This window comes from Moschus berezovskii, chromosome 6 (genome assembly GCF_049115385.1).
Source record: "Moschus berezovskii isolate FMDL1 chromosome 6, NW_MosBer_1.0, whole genome shotgun sequence".
Classification (NCBI taxonomy): domain Eukaryota; kingdom Metazoa; phylum Chordata; class Mammalia; order Artiodactyla; family Moschidae; genus Moschus; species Moschus berezovskii.
In genome coordinates this window covers 55,621,105-55,638,890 of record NC_142465.1, presented here as the reverse complement: position 1 = coordinate 55,638,890, position 17,786 = coordinate 55,621,105, and the positions used below count along the sequence as shown (strand labels likewise).

The window sequence follows — 17,786 nt, the reverse complement described above, 5'->3', positions numbered from 1 at the left end:
CGTGTCCGACTCTCCGCGACCCCATGAACTACAGCACGCCAGGCCTCCCTGTCCATCACCAACTCCCGGAGTACACTCAAACTCATGTCCACAGAGTCGGCGATGCCATCCAGCCATCTCATTCTCCGTCGTCCCCTTCTCCTCCCGCCTCCAACCTTTCCCAGCATCAGACTCTTTTCCAGTGAGTCAACTCGTCGCATGAGGTGGCCAAAGTATTGGAGTTTCAGCTTTAGCATCAGTCCCTCCAATGAACATCCAGGATTGATCTCCCTTAGAATGGACTGGTTGGATCTCCTTGCAGTATAAGGGACTCTCAAGAGTCTTCTCCAACACCACAGTTCAAAAGCATCGTTTCTCTCTAGTCCTCAACTACTAAAGGTATGTCCAAGGCCTTTGCTATTATGTCTGCCAGCATGCATTCCCCGGGTATCCGTTTGGTTCATGCCTCCTGCAGACCTTTTTACCCCAAAGCCCTCTCCTCAGTAATGCTTTCGTTGGTTCCCCATCTGAAACGGCAACCCAAGTTGTAGCTACTGAGTCCTTCCCTCATCCTATTTTTCTCTCTGGCAGTCATCATGCTCCAGTATATTCAACATTTTACTTATCTGCCTTGCTTATTATCTATGCTGCCAAATAGTCTGTAAGCTCCATGAGGGCAGGGGGTTTTGTTTATGCCCACGGCAACACAGCGCCACCGTGAGGCTGGGACTCAACACAGACGTGCAGAATGAAGGAAGGGCCACCTGCCATACTCAGTCCATGGACCTTACACACAGTACCTCTGATCTGCATGGGGTCCTGACGAGCGGGAACCAGTCCCTTATACTACAGGAAGGCTGATGTGTCAACTCTAGGGGTGAGGTCTGGCTCTTGTAAACCCCGGTATCCCAGGCTCATCTCATTTCACTGTTCAGGGCCACCATGAGACGGGCTCATTTCCAGGGGCTGACACCTCCCTTCTTTTCTTCTTGTCAATAACAGCTAAACCACCTTTGCTCCTGGGGAGTCTGTCAACTCCCGTAAATGAGGGCAAAGTTGAAGGTTAAGTGACCACCTTGTCCAGTGGACTCTCCAGAGCCAACTAACCACCAGATAACCATACACTGCATCCCAAGAGAGACTGCTCAGGGAATATCAATACCCTGTCTTGACACACGAAAGGCATTCACATGCCATTTCCTATTAATGACAATTCAACGAGGCTCACAATTCACAAAAATGAGGGTGGGCCCGCCAAAAAAACAGCCATTCTACAAATGACTCCACTGCCAACCAACTTTTCAAGCTCTGTTCACAAACACAACAGTTACCCCTTGGAATCATAAAGCAAATGGGCCACCTACAGAACTCTGTAGTAGTGGATTTTGACCTGGGAAGCATCCTTACTGATGCAGTGTACCCTCACGTCACCGTCATTCTCCAAGTCAAAGAACATAATCCCACGTGCACCCTTTAAACCCAAGGCAGCCTCCACTCGTGAAAGCTGAGGGCTTATCCTAACACCTGCACTGTAAATGGAAACTTGACTCTCTCCCCTCCCACACCACACAACTGTTTTTCAGTACTCTGAAGGTGGGGACTTTTTCACTCACTATGTTTCCCCAACACATGCCTGGCACATGCAGGCATCCAAATACTTGTTGAATCCTGCTCCTTCCATGACATTTTATTTAATTTATACCTTATCATTACTTTGGGGCTCTGACTGTATAATACATACACAATGAGTTGCACAAGCTTAACATAAATAAACTTAAGATAGATTGAGACATATTTATAAATGATCCATCTGTAGTTACTATTTCGACTCCATTAAGGATGACATGAAGGACAGGAAATATGCTCAAACAAAACACACACTGAACTGCAGTTTGAGAGAGGAAAGAAGCTAAACTAGCAAACTGAACTGGTATGTCACTTAAAAACCTCAACAACATAACTGTGACAATTTAAAAAATAATCTCAAAGGAACAGAAGGTGTTGAGATATCACCACAGTGATATCCTACCTGGTTAATATATCTTTCTTCTCTAGCATAAAATGAGTACTGCTTTCTATGATGAACTTTCTAAAAAAGACAAATATTTGGTACGCTGTTTACTTGTAGGCTTTTTCGTTATTCATATGTGTTCATCTCTAAGATCAAAGTGGATCACAGTAAGACAGCTTTTTCTTCACTGACAATTTAGGCTGAACTTACTGAATCTCTTTTAAAATTGTCAGTGACAAAAATTAAAGTAACAAAAGAGATCACTGATTTGTGGGCTTTAACGATAATAATATCCAAGTTGCAGCTCCAAAGGGTCCAAGGGAAAAAAAAGTAACAACCATGCATAAAGACAATATCACTTATTGAACCTAACATCAGTTCCCTTCTCAACATCCAATGGTGGCTCAGTTCAGTTCAGTTCAGTCGCTCAGTCGTGTCCGACTCTTTGTGACCCCATGAATCACAGCACACCAGGCCTCCCTGTCCATCACCAACTCCCGGAGTTCACTCAAACTCCTGTCCATTGAGTCGGTGATGCCATCCAGCCATCTCATTCTCTGTCGTCCCCTTCTCCTCCTGCCCCCAATCCCTCCCAGCATCAGAGTCTTTTCCAGTGAGTCAACTCATGAAGTGGCCAAAGTATCGGAGTTTCAGCTTTAGCATCAGTCCTTCCAATGAACACCCAGGACTGATTTCCTTGCAGTCCAAGGGACTCTCAAGAGTCTTCTCCAGCACCACAGTTCAAAAGCATCAATTCTTCGGCAATCAGCTTTCTTCACAGTCCAACTCTCACATCCATACATGACCACTGGAAAAACCATAGCCTTGACTAGACAGACCTTTGTTGGCAAAGTAATGTCTCTGCTTTGTAATGATGGCTAGAACTGCCAAATATTGATCAAAATAAATTCTCTTGGGCCTGAAGACATAATTTATAGATGACTGCATCCTCCAGCAGTCTTGCTTCTCAGAATGGCCATGGACTTGAATTCTAGCCAATGGAAAGCATGCAGATGAGACGTGTCCCCCTTGGAGGGTTGGGCCATAATAAGGTTCCTTGAGTGGTTCCTTGCTGGAGAGATGACTTAGGGGATCTTGGAAACAAAGTGTGGAAATGACAGAGTCTCCTTAATCCCAGGTCCCTGAATATCTGAAAGAGACCAAGCCACTGCTTCTCCAGGGCCTGACTGTTTCTGCAGTCAGCCTATCCGATAGACCATGGTACAGCAGGAAATACTTATACCTTTCCTTACACAAAGTGTGAGATTAAACTCTTATGAAAGGAAGGAAAAATGAAAATAGTTACAGTGTTTTAAACCTGGTGCTTAATGGAGACAGTGAAAAATCAAATCACTTGGTCCAACACTCTCACTAGGTAGTTATACCATGATGCACAAATAAGTTCCTTAAGAGAGAGACTCTTGTTTTCCGTGGCAACTCATTATATCTCTGGACAGTTCTCACTCACTGAGCTCATATTGAGCATGATGACAATAGCAGTTCACAGGACTTCATTGGAGGTCCAGTGATTAAGAATCTGCCTTGCAACGCAGGGGATGTTGTCTTGATCTCTGGTCAGGGAACTAAAATCCCACACACAATGGGGCAACTAAGCCCATGTGCCACAGCTGGAGAGAAGCCCAGACATCAAAGACCCAACACAGCCAAATAAATAAACAACAACAAATATTTTTAAAAAATAGCAGTTCACTGTTAATGAGCGGTTCCCATGGCCCTCGTCCTGTGCTAAAAGCTTCCCACTCATTTGCTCATTTCCTCACCTGGGAAGTGGATATTCTCATCATCTTCTGGCTCAGACTGCAATGAAGGAGACCCAGGTTCGATCCCTGGGTCAGGAAGATCCCCTGGAGAAGGGAAAGGCCACCCGTTCCAGTATTCTTGCCCGGACAATCCCATAGACAGAGGAGCCTGGTGGGCTACATTATAGTCCATGGGGTCGCAAAGAGTCAGACATGACTGAGTGACTAATGCTTTTACTTTTTTTTTAAAACACTTTTCAAGATTTCCCTGGTGGCTCAGATGGTAAAGCATCTGCCTACAATGTGGGAGACCTGGCTTCGACCCCCGGGTCAGGAAGATCCTCTGGAGAAGGAAGTGGTAACCCACTCTAGTACTCTTACCTGGAAAATACCATGGACGGCGGAGCATGGTAGGCTACAGCCCATGGGATTGCAAAGAGTCGGACATGACTGAGCAATATCACTTTCACTTTTTAAGCTGAGGCACGGAAAACATGAGCTTGGACCAAGTCAGATATAACTAGAAGTAGCAGAGCCAAAGTTCAACCTAGGCAGCCTGAGTCTCCACCAGCCTGTCCTCCTGGGGTGGTCACCTCTGTCCCAGACTCATGAAGAGCAAGCCTCACGACTCTAGCATATTTGACAAATATCTAAAGATCTCTTTCATAGCAACACAAGTTATCTTTCCATGTGGCTAAAAAAACTCTAGTTCATTTGAGTTTTCTCTTTTGCTTTAATTTTACTGAACTATAGTTGATTTACAACATTGTGTTAATTTTTCTTATCCTTCAAACATGGTTTTAAATGCCTTCACCATTTGGGTTTCTCTTTGGAGGGCTCCTGTTCATTCATACCCTGGTTGAACTGTGTCACACAGAGAGGAACTTCACATGTAAAAGGAGACAAATAATAGTTTCCCAAAAGAGCTGGTGTGAGGATGAGCTGAGTTATTCACATAAAGCCCTAAAACTGGAAACAGTGCATAGGACAAAGTAAGACAACCCCAAACATTAGCTACTGTTTGCCTTACATTTTGAATGCTGTGGTCGAGGATTATATTAGGTTCTGGTGTCTATATCACACTACTGACCAATCTGAATTTCAGTTCAGTTCAGTTCAGTCGCTCAGTCGTGTCCTACTCTCTGCGACCCCATGAATCACAGCACGCCAGGCCTCCCTGTCCATCACCAACTCCCAGAGTTCACCCAAACTCATGTCCATAGAGTTGGTGAATCTGAATTTACCGTCCACTTAAATACTTTTTTTTTTTTTTTTTACAGTGCCAGTAGCATATGGGATCTCAGTTCTCTGACCAGGAAACAAACCCACATGCTTTGCATTGGAAGCACACAGTATTAACCACTGGACCATCATTTTTTCTTGGCAGATAATTACTTTACAATATTGTATTGGTCTCTGCCATACATCAACATGAATCAGCCACAGGTGTAAGTGTACCCTTTTATTAAACCATGATAAACTAAAACCATTGATAAGTTTCCTTCCTGATGCTGCTAGTTCCCTCCCCCTCATACATGTCATAATTTACCTGGACTGTGGTAAGCTTAAGCTTCACCTGGTTAGGTTTAGCCCACCTTCCCAGGCACTAAAGGTCTTTCTGAATCTTGCCAGTTCAACCCAGACAGTGTATTAAAAAGCAGAGACATCATTTTGCTGACAAAGGTCTGTACAGTCAAAGCAATGGTTTTCCATAGGCACGTACGGATGTGAGAATTGGACCATAAAGAAGGATGAGCAACAAAGAATTGATGCTTTGAAACTGTGGGGCTGGAGAAGACTCTTGAGAGTCCCTTGGACTGCAAGGACCTCAAACCAGTCAATGCTAAAAGAAATCTACCCTGAATATCCATTAAAGGACTGATGCTAAAGCTGAAGCTCCAATACTTTGGCCACCTGATGCAAAGAGCTGACTCACTGGAAAAGCCCCTGATGCTGGGAAAGACGGAAGGAAAAAGGAGAAGGGGGCAGCAGAGGGTGAGATGGTTAACAGCATCACTGACTCAATGGACATGAATTTGCGCAAACTCTGGGAGATAGACTGAAGCCTGGTGTGCTGCAGTCCAAGGGGTTGCAAAAAGTTGGAAAATGACTGAACAACAAGTTTATCTTACTTGGTTTCACAGCATTAGCAAAATAGACGATTAAGTGTTGAAAATTTTGGTGTAGGCTAGAGTGGCCAACGGAGAAGGCAATGGCAACCCACTCCAGTGTTCTTGCCTGGAGAATCCCAGGGACGGTGGGCTGCCATCTATGGGGTCGCACAGTCAGACAAGACTGAAGCGACTTAGGAGCAGCAGCAGCAGCAGAGTGGCCAAAGATCAAGGCTCAGGGTTCTCCACTGGAAATTTCCTTCCCGTCACTGCCCCACTGCTTCCTATCTCAGCAGCCAGGGACAGATAAGGTCACCATCTTGGTCACAATCATCTCATGCCAACATCTCTAAGGGCAAATCCTCCATGAGACTCCCAAGCCCAGCCCCTCAGTGGGCTGGGAGCATAGGGAAGCTGATAAGGGCATTCTTGGTTTGGATGGGGAACCACAGCCAGAACTACACCCTCCCAGAGGCCCAACAACAAGAGACCAAAAGCCCACACAAGAGCCACGTTTGATCCATTTCAGATAAGGGAGCCCTACTTCGATGTATGTAGGATGGGACTGGAGCTGAGATGAGAAGCTAGATCATCCAAGAAATCCTTACCCAACTCCCACTTTTTGAAGAAATGGACCTATGTTTCAGAATGGCAGGCTGGCAAGAAGGAACCCACAGACAGCTGACAGAGAGGCAGGGGCCTCTCCACCTCAGGGAGCCACGTCAGAGAGCATCAGGGGAAACATCGCCAGAGAAGCTTCTCTCCTGGGCTCTGTGGCCACAGTGAGGCTGCTAGATGCTGAACAGCACTCAAAGTTTAGGCTGCTATATGCTGAACGGCGCTCAAAGTTCGATGCTTTAGCCTCAGGATGGGAAAGCTATTGTTTTTATCCCTGAGAATATGCTGGCTCCTTCCTGGACATCTGAATGCCCAGTGGTTGACTTAAAAGCAGTGGTCCTTCCATACAGCAGAACTGCCTGGAAGGATGCTCCAACAGAGAGTAGAGCCCCACCTCCTGGGCTTCTGATTTAGTAGATCAGGGGTAGACCCCTAGAATTTGCTTTTCTCATAAGCTGACAGTTGCTACTGCTCCTGGTTTGGGGACTATAACCACTGATTTAGGGCCAAAGGTACCAAGGAGAGGGTCTGAAGAAAATCGAAGGGGAGGAAACAAGGAGGAAATCCAGAGAGAGAGGGGCCCCTTTGGTGCCCTTTGTGTGGACAGCAAGTGGCTTGATAGGAAAACTGAAGACTGTTTTGAGCCATTACGTGGTCCCCACGTCTTTGCGTGTATTTGTGACCATCTAATAGCAATATTGTCTTTTTAGGTTGTAGGTATAGCTAAGGGATGATGTAAATATATACTAAAAAGATAAGGGGAGAAAAAGATCTAAACAACTCAACTTTTATAGTAGAGAGTGGGATAAATTATGTTTTCTCTCTATTCTACTTTTCAGACATTTGTCAAAGAAAGTGAGAGCTGTGGTCAGCTTCATGCAGGTCAATGGAAGAAGATCAAATTTATTTTGACCGCAGAGGAAGGCTACTAACAAAGAATCAGCTCTCTGGCAGGTGTGGACAGATGAACCACTTGCTAGCAATAAGCAGTTTGGGAAGGTTCTGTACTAGCATACATACACAAACATAAAAAGGAATGAACAATTCTTTGCATCCCCCTGGGTTGGAAGCAGTTACATAGTTTCATTATCTTATCACTAGTAAAGGGGAGAAGTCTGAGATGTGTAATTGGTTTTGAATCTAGAAATCTAAGTCTTGTTTAATATCCAGTTCCCATCCTCAAGAAAATTCATATTTGCCAGAGGAATTCACCTCTGAATGCATATGGGAAGCTTTGACTTACAGAAGGGTAATCCTGGAAAATTAAAAATGAGGGAAAGAGAAATGAAAGAAAACCATTCTGGCGGGACAACAGGCTTTGTTTCAAGGACAATCTGTGGACTGCTTGTTATACAGAGCTGCTCCATGGACACATTCAACCTCTGCAGCCCTTTCCTAGGAGAACCTTCAAAGAGATGACCCGACATTCCTCGGAGCCTGTCACTCATCTTGAAAAACTCTGCCATCCCCTTGACTGACAGAGGAATTGTAAGCATGATAAAATGGAGGTCCAAATTCACAGCAGTTTCCATTTATAAGGCGAGCATCCAGGAGACCTGGAAAAGACTGACGCTACTCTGATCACCATCAAAATGAAAACACACAACTGAACATATGATAAAATGGAGGTCCAAATTCACAGCAGTTTCCATTTATAAGGCAAGCATCCAGGAGATCTGGAAAAGGCTGACGCTACTCTGATTACCATCAAAATGAAAACACACAATTGAACATACTCTTGGAGAACCCTGGGACCTTTGGAAGGGAGTAACAGTCCTCAGTCTGAGGAAGGGACATTCCCCAGATCATAAATGAATAAATTGGACCACCCAAAGCGTACATGCTTCACTATGTCCATGCATTTAAAATAGCTTCTAAATGCAAACATCCACTCAACTATATGATATAAATCATTTTAGGTGAAACTACAGATGCCACTGATAATAAGGTATGTCATGATTTTACATGCAATAGAAAAGAAAAAATGAGTTAGAAACTATTGATTTTAGAGATGTTAAAATATGAAAAACAAGAACACCATGTGAGCCGCAGCAAGGACTGGACCTTCCCGGTGCAGAACGACGAGCACTCAGTGCTCTGATTTCACGTGACGGGTGTGATGGTCATCCGGCTCCTACTAGTAGCTGTGGGACCTGCGGCAATGCCCTTCACCTCAGTGTGCTGCAGTATATTTATCTGATATTAACAACGCCTGCTGCTGCTGCTGCTAAGTCACTTCAGTCGTGTCCGACTCTGTGCAACCCCATAGACGGCAGCCCACCAGGCTCCCCTGTCCCTGGGATTCTCCAGGCAAGAACACTGGAGTGGGCTGCCATTTTCTTCTCCAGTGCATGAAAGTGAAAAGTGAAAGTGAAGTCGCTCAGTCGTGTCCGACTCTTCACAACCCCATAGACTACAGCCTACCAGGCTCCTCCACCCATGGGATTTTCCAGGCAAGAGTACTGGAGTGGGTTGCCATTGCCTTATCAACACCTCAGTTCAGTTCAGTTCAGTTCAGTCGCTCAGTTGTGTCTGACTCTCCGCGACCCCGTGAATCACAGCACGCCAGGCATCACCAACTCCCGGAGTTCACTCAAACTCATGTCCACAGAGTCGGTGATGCCATCCAGCCATCTCATTCTCTGTCATCCCCTTCTCCTCCCGCCCCCAACCTTTCCCAGAATCACAGTCTTTTCCAGTGAGTCAACTCGTTGCATGAGGTGGCCAAAGTATTGCAGGACTTTTCACTAAATTGCTGATGGAACTAAATATGATTCTCTCTTAATGTATTTAACATATGACTAGGGACTTTCCTGGTGGTGCAGTGGTTAAGAGTTCACCTGACAATGCAGGGGACACAGGTCCAATCCCTGGTCCTGGATGATCCCACATGCTGCTGAGGAATGAAGCCAGTGAGCCACAGCCACTGACACTTGAGTGTTCTGGGGCCCGTGCGCTGCAACAGAGAAGCCACAGCGATGGGAAGCCCGCACACTGCACTGAGGAGCAGCCCCCACTCGCTGCAACTCGAGAAAGCCCGTGCTGAACAACAAAGATCCAGCAAAGCCAAAAAAAAAAAAAAGAAACCCCGCAAAAACACGTGCTTAGCACTCATTAACTATCCTATTGCTGCTGTTACTTAAATCTGGCCAGAGTGGAATCATGAATGTCACAAATGTTTACTCTGAGTGAGTTCACCTATTCTCAGCTGTTTGAAGTAAGTGGTAATGATTTTGTCTCCTCAGTGCCATAGTGCTCTAGAAATGAAATTATCTTCCAAAACGGAGTCAAATATCTTCTAAACTGAAGAATCACTTGCAGCCCTAAGGAGCGGGTGACTCAAACACAATAGGTGATAGTTTGCATATTGCTTTGCATGACATTTGCATGCCCCCAAGTTCAAATTTGCTGGAAGTGAAAAATCCACCCACCAGCTGCTTCTTTCCTAATCCCTTATGATCCCCTAGGTGTGGAGTTGGCTGCTTTCATCTGGGAAAACTAAATCAACTGGTGTACATCAAGTAGTCATCCCACGAGCCTCTGGTGTCGGGTTACCTTGGATGTGGAGGGAAGGACAAGGCTGTTCCAACAGTTATCATCTGGCATTACCAAGGACCATTCCACACAGAGGGTGGGCACTGACTCAGAAACCAGTAAAGCCACATATAACATCAGCTGCTCCTGAATATAACCCTCAAGCACACAGTGGGCCTGACAGTAAGTCAGGTGATGCAAAGCTCATAAAGCAGCTTGAAAAACAGTTACTGACCACCAGTACTGGTGGCTTAATGGTAAAGAATCCACCTGTCACTGCAGGAGACAGGAGACCCGGGTATGATCCCTGGGTCAGGAAGATCCCCTGGAGGAAGAAATGGCAACCCACTCCAATACTCTTGCCTGGAAAATTCCACAGACAGAGGAGCCTGGTGGGCCACCATCCATGGGGTCACAAAGAGTTGGACATGACTGGGCAACTGAGCATGCATACAGGACCACCAGTAGTTTCCAAATCAAGCCAGTGCAAAGCTTCTCTTTTCCTGAAAGTAAATAATTGTGGGGTAGTGGACCTAAGACAAGGAGAAGGCAATGGCACCCCACTCCAGTACTCTTGCCTGGAGAATCTCATGGATGGAGGAGCCTGGTGGACTGCAGTCCATGGGGTCGCTGAGGGTTGGACACGACTTAGCGTCTTCACTTTCACTTTTCACTTTCATGCACTGGAGAAGGAAATGGCAACCCACTCCAGTGTTCTTGCCTGGAGAATCCCAGGGATGGAGGAGCCTGGTGGGCTGCCATCTATGGGGTCGCACAGAGTCGGACACAACTGAAGTAACTTAGCAGCAGCAGACAAAGATTTGCTTCACTCTCAAAACTGTCAAGATTTAAAGCAAACAGATGGATAGCCAATATCTGTCAGTAAAGAAGAAAACTCAGCAACTAATCAGGGCTCTGTTGTCAGAATTCTCAGTTGGCCTGATCATTTGTTTAAACTGAGCTCTTGGATTCATGACTCCTTGCCCGTAAGCCATAATGGACCTACATTCACGTAGGTCTGATTAAAATTCACTTAGTTGCTGTTTCTGGGGAATAACTGAATATACCTGTGAACTCAAACACAGGTATAATAAATGAATAAACTAGGCAATGATCCTACATAAGACGATATCAAATACCTATTGTTTATACTAGAGCTGAAAATACACGAATAAGTGTCACATTAGTTATATTTGGACAGTGCCTACAATACCAACTCATATTGCTTCTAGGCTTCTATATGACCTATGGCCCATAAGTGAACAGCAAACCCAACCAGCCATCAGCCACAGAACTCCAAATTCATATCTGGATACTGGGGCCAGAATACTACAAATGTAATTAAGCTGACTAGGTTTTAGAGATGCTATTTTCTCATAAGATAATTTGTGTGTTTGGGGGTCAGTGCTTTACAGCTTTAATAAGGATAAAAGTATCTGTGAAACTTTTCAAATTATTGGGAATAACCTGTAAAACACCATACTTTTATGGACACTTAGAAACAGTCATTTGAAAATTTCAAAAACGGACTCCAAGAAAGATAAACCAACCGAAACAACCTTTAGGGCTTTGCTTTCCAAAAGTGTCACCCCTCACTGTGCAATCTTGAGACTGCCAGAACTTTTAGAAATTAATATTTAGTCCAATAGCACCATTTTTAGAGATGAGGAACTAAAGATCTGGGTCTAGAAACTGGCACTTAAAAGTGGGGGGCAAAAGTCCAGGTGAAGCGGTGGGATTGGCTGGTCCTGGACAGAGGACTGAGCATCTGGGAAGCAGGGCTGAAGCTCTGGCTGGTCGGAAGGTGGTAGGGTGGGGTGGGGAGCACAGGGTGGGGGCTCCATCAAGGAGTTCAGAGCTTCAAAGGAAACTACATTCAAAAATGAGAACAGGGAGTTGGGGAGGCCCTGCTTCTCTGAAAAGCATAATCCAACATAAAGATATTCTGGGCATGGAAGCTGGGTTACCTTCCGAGTCTGGGGTCCGCTGATGAAAGATGCTTCCCTGGGAAGAGGGGGTGGGAACAGAGCACTCAGCCACCACCACCTGTGTCACTGGAAGGGCCAGGAAGGCAAATTCATTTCTAAAAACATGGAACTAAATGCAGACTAAAAAAGGTGAATACGAGTGCAAAAGCTGAATCATCGATGCAGTTTTACTCAGAACAGAAAGAAATCGTTCCCTGGTCTGCTCATCTCTCTCCAACAAGCTCAAGATCCAGAACAGAATAAGGGCTCAGCGCCAGCTCCTCCGTGTGCATCTTAAAAGGCCCCAGAGATGAGGATTCCTATTTTTAAGATACTCCACCCCTGGGGAAGGCAAAGAAGAGCAGGAGATGCACTGGTGATTTTCCACTCGCCCCCACTCTGGAGCTGTGGTCCCCGCCTGCGTCTGTGCCCTGGCTGACCAACCTCTCTGACCCGAGTTCCCTGGGCCCCTTGTCACATGGCTTCCAGTTGGGCTCATCCAATGGGCGGCTCTGGCAGGAGAAAGGGGGATGGGAAGGAGGAGAAAGCCAGGGGTTCCTCCCACTCTTTCCTGCGGCCCCTGCCCAGGGGACTTCATCAGTGGCTCCCCCTCCCAGCTCTGCTGTAGCATTTCTTCCCTGGACCCTGCAGGTCCAGCGGGGTCAATGCCTTCCTGAGTTGCAATGCTCCTAGCTGGTCCCCTTTCACTCCTTCAGTCGGTTGATCCACGTGAGTTGAAGTCTATCTCCTCCTACGACCACTAGGGAATAGAAGCCATGAGATAAACATGGCATCTTATATTCACTTCCATTTACCGGAAAAATTTTACATTGAAACTGAGATAGCTTACAGAGCAGAAAAGAAATTCACATAAGCCTTAAACATAAACAGATCTTCAGAAAACATCAATGTTCAAATCCCCAAAACTGCTGTCTTGGCAGGTCACTCTCCTTTGGTCTCCAGAATCTTCGGTGGGAAGACTGGGTGAAGATGCTTAACTAGGGTGACTGGGGACTCCCTCAGGCTCTCCTGCTTTGTAATTCCTGGAATTCCTGTAATCTCCTGGAATTCCTTGATTGCCTGAAGGAGGCTATCTTCCCTACAACCTGATGGAGACAGGGAAGGCGAGGGGTGGAGACTGATCTCAAGGAGGGCCAGACCAAGCAGCAATGCTAAGAAGAGGCAAGTGGCCCAGAGGAAGGGGCTGGAGGAAAGACAGCGTCCTTAGACCACAGCCCGAGTACGGAAATCACCCATCCTCTCAGGAATCACGATTACAGTCCAGGCCTTTGACTGCTTTCAGAATCAAGAGTCAGCCTTTAACAAAAAGTCCTACTAGAAAGCCAACATATTTTGTTACTTTAAGGGGGCGGAAGTGTGTAATATGTATTAGAAGGCTTTTCACAAGGTCTATAATTTAGTATAGTATAAATAACCGATGTTACTGAACCTAAAGTGAGCACATATCAGTTATTTAAAAGACGATTAGGGGACTCCCCTGGTGGTCCAGTGGCTAAGGCTTTGCGTTTCCAATGCAGGGGGTCCAGATAACGATCCCTGTTCAGGGGACTATGATCCCACATGCTGCAACTAAGAGTTTGAGTGCCACAACTAAGACCCGGTATAGCCAAATTAATAAATACAAATGTTTTTTAAAAAGATGATTAAAACACAAGTCTAGGGCTTCCCTGGTGGCTCAGTGATAAAGAATCCGCCTGTCAGTGTAGGAGACATGAGTTTGATCCTTGAACTGGGAGCAACTAAACCTGTGTGCCACCAGCTATTGAGCCTGTGCTCTAGAGCCGCGGAGCAGCAACTTCTGAGCCCACGAGCTGCAACGACTGAAGCCCAAGTGCCGTAGAACCCGTGCTCTGCAACAAGAGAAGCCACTGAAATAAGAAGCCTGCACACTGTAACGAGAAAGTAGCCCTAACTTGGCACAACTAGAGAAAAGTCCACGCCCCAATGAACACCCAGCACAGTCAAAAATAAAAAATTAATAATATTGAACAAAAAGATAAGTCTATCTTATTGCTGGTGATATTGGATAGAGTAAGGGTTAAATCATCTTCTGTTGGTCCAAATTCCTCTCAGCTGAACCCAGAGGAGAGGAAAAGGCAGCCTGTAGGGGCACATGCATAAAAGGAGGAACTCCTGGGCTTCTGGGAAGGGACAGGGTAAAGTCACTGAGCCAAAGAGGAACTAGCCGGGAAGTCCTCCTGGGTCCCCTCCAAACACCCACTTCATTCAAATCCCTCTCCTTCCTCCTCGTCACTCTCACATATTAATGCCTTTGCTAAGCTTTCATTGAAAATCAGGTTCTAAAGTCAAAAAACATTTGGATACTACCAGTTTAGGTTAATCACAAGCACATATATATATTGCTACAGGCAAGTAAGGAGAAGTCAACCTGCACCTTTTCATACCAGCCTGACAAATCTTAAATATATTTTTATCCAGATGTAGAAGGCTTATCTTCCTCAATATCGAATCCCAAACAGAATTGCTTTATTTCTAATTTTTTTAAAGATAAAAAAACTAAAGGAAGGTATTCAACTTTAGAAAGACCCAGAAGGCTCATCTGCTTACCTGCTGTCCCCAGCGTTGGCCACATACAGCTTCCCCAGAAGGCAGACCACAATGAGTGCTGTGCAGCCGCCAGATATATTGTACGAACTCCTCTCTCGTTCAATTTGTAGGTCCTAGAGAAGAAAATAGAGTCAGTGCTGGATTGTACAGGGCTTCCCTTGTGGCTCAGATGGTAAAGAATCTGCCTGCAATGCAGGAGACGTGGGTTCTATCCCTGGGTCAGGAAGATTGCCTGGAGAAGGGAATGGCTACTCACTCTAGTATTCCTGTCTGGAGAATTCCATGGATAGAAGAGCCTGGTGGGCTCGTACAGGAATTGTACAGGTGGGATTATACAGGATCAAAGGCTTTCTTAGCCTCACTCCCTGATGGCAGCCCTAAGAATCTGAATGTGCTTCAAAGAAGGGAGAGGAAAATCTTTGGTACTGGCTTTTCTACCACCTGATGAGCATTTCTGGAGAGGACACTGGCACCAGACTGTCGCCTACCAGACCATCTGCAGACCAGAGACAGGAAACAAGGAAAGGCAAACAGGTAGACAAAAACGAGAAGAATCAAACCAATTGTATTCAATAAATATCATGGCTTATGGAAAATTGAGATTTTGTATGGACGGCTTGAGCTGCCATGTGGAAAATAGATTAGAGAGGCTAATAACGCTGAGTGATTGGATCTGATCAATACTTTCAAGCCCAAAGTCTCCAAGAAATAATTTCCTTTACAGCCAGATAAAAGAGGTGACCTGAAGGACTGTGTCCCCAACTCAACTCCAGTAGGAGTCCACCCCCACCTTACTGATCAAAGGGAGAAGCTTCTGAACTCTCATCTGACTTCTTCTTCCCAAGGCCACTGATTCACAAGAGGGACACACACAAACAGTTACAGCAAACATTCAACGAGCACTTCCTCTGCTTTACAAATAGAATCTCATCTCATCCTCACAGCCATATTATTAACCTCACTGTTCAGATGCAAAGAACCTGCCAGCATTTACCCGGCTGGAGTTTGGATTCTAATCAGGTTCTCCTCCTCTAAAGCCTAGTATTTATTACCTGCCACTTAAAGAGGTCTCCCCAAGAAAAATTAAAATAGAACCACACTTCTATCAACAGACAGGCATCATCCTCAAGACAGATGGCTTTGTGAAATTCTGTGTCAGTGACAGAAGCCAGGGTTCTGTGACTTCAGAAAACATATGAGTTGAATTAGGAAAATAAACTGGACACTAGCTAAAATAATGCCAAAAGTTCCCATCATCACATCACCTACTGTCAGGGCAAGGAAGGGGAAAGAAGGATGGGTACAGAAGAGCAGGAATCAGCGCCCTGGATGAATCTGAGGGTGTTGTTGGCTGACCAAGTGTCAGAGTCCTTTTGTGATTCCCAGAAACCCACAGGATTAGAACTCAGCTGCTGCCGCCAGCCTCCTGATGGAAAAGAGGAGATAATTCAGTAATCCAGCATTTATCAGCAACTGCTCTGCTCCAGAGGTCAGAGGTGGTAATAACAGTTAGATAAATCACCAGCGAGAAACCAGAAACAGGGGAAGAGCCTGAGCTCTGACAACAGATTAAGGACAGAGGATTGGTCAAGACGTAAGGAGAGAAAAAGTACAAAGACAGGTCCTGGGAGAACCTAACATCCTGGGAATGAACTAAGGAAAGGGTTGAGGGGAGGATGGCGGGAAGGCTGAGGAACCATGGGAGGGCTAAGGATGAGTGTATATGGGATGTGATGGTTTACAAGCAAGTGAAGAAAACTTAGGGGCTGAGTGAATGACAGCATCAAGAGCCACAGATGGGTCAAGCAAGCAGACCACCTTCAAAGACCATACTGGATTTTTAGAACTTATTTACAAACTCCGTATAAATTAGCTTAAAGGGCTGACATCAGGATTAAATTAGATGGAGTGGGTGAGGGGCTTAGCCGACCATCTGGATGTTCCCCACAACCTAGATCCCATGATGGAGAGCAGAAACCTTTCTCTCTCATTGTAAGACCCTCAACACCCATATCGGGCCAAGTAGAAAGTAATTTAATAAATATCTATTAAATGGCAAAAAAAGAAATCTATTATAAAATGCCTGAGTTCCCAAATTTTTACCTCCGCCTGAACATGAGACATGTATTCCACAATTCATAAATGAAAAGCTTACAATGCGAATAAATGCTCACTGAGATAATAATTAAGCAGGAACCCACGTGTCCAATGAAATGCAGTCAATTGACAAGAGCAAACAAATGGCTATGAGCCCAAGCAGGAATGGTGGGAAGCTGGAGGGTGGTAGGAGGAGGGGCACGGAGGTTAGCAGGGAAAGACAGTCATAAGAAAGTGAAAGAGGAGAAAGAAAACATTCCGATGCCAGAAGTTTGAACCTCTAAAGAATGCATCAAAATAGAACCAACAACCCTACTCGAAAGGAGTTTGTGTGGAGGCTTACTCAATTTATTTGCACTTAAATAAATGATATAAAGTTGATACTATGATAGATACATATTTCATCAAATTAATATAGAAACTGATATATAAAGTCCACACCCAACACAACTATTTTTAATACATTGGGAAGAACTGCTCTAGTTACAGAAACCATCCTTTCACATCCAGGATCAATATCTGTTTGAATACCTAGAGTCTAAATGAAAGACAATTTTTGTACGTGAACGATGCTTGAGATACTAAATCACTGCTCCCATCCAGAAGATACAGAGTCCATGTGAAAGAGCCGCCCACAGCAAGCAATTCCTCCAGGATTCAGATAAACAAGTTTATTCTGCATCATAGGTGCATTTCGTATCACGGTTTACATTACAAGAAACTCTGATAATAGAATTATTTCATCCTTTGAAAAAAAATCAAGGTAGTGTTTGACACTAAGATTATCTGCTACATTTGCCTTTAATTTCTAGGGAAACATTCCAGTCAGCTTGCCCAGTGAAACCTTTGCTATTACATTAATAACATGAGTCAATATTTTTTTCTCGTTGATTTCATCATTTCTTTCAACTTTCCCTAAGTTTCCACTATCTTCCCTCTGTAGTTCTCCTGGCATAAGGAATGCTAAATCTGGCAACACTTCCGCCGAAGCAGTGGACGACAGTCTAGCTATTTTTTATGTGAGAAACTTTGCTAAGATGATCATGCTCTCATCACTTCCCGGCTTTGTGTGGTAATATACATAAGCGTGTGTGCTCAGACTCACAGGCACACACTTTAA

The 17,786-nt window shown here is 45.0% G+C and overlaps 1 protein-coding gene across 1 annotated transcript in view; it reads right to left on the bottom strand.

Moving 5' to 3' along the window:
* Positions 1-17,786, bottom strand: part of PPM1H (protein phosphatase, Mg2+/Mn2+ dependent 1H) — a 320,445-nt gene that overhangs the window by 148,852 nt on the left and 153,807 nt on the right. The window contains exon 4 of the mRNA XM_055395097.2: positions 14,570-14,682. Coding sequence (XP_055251072.1) covers positions 14,570-14,682 — 113 coding nt within the window. The remainder of the gene's footprint in view (positions 1-14,569; positions 14,683-17,786) is intronic.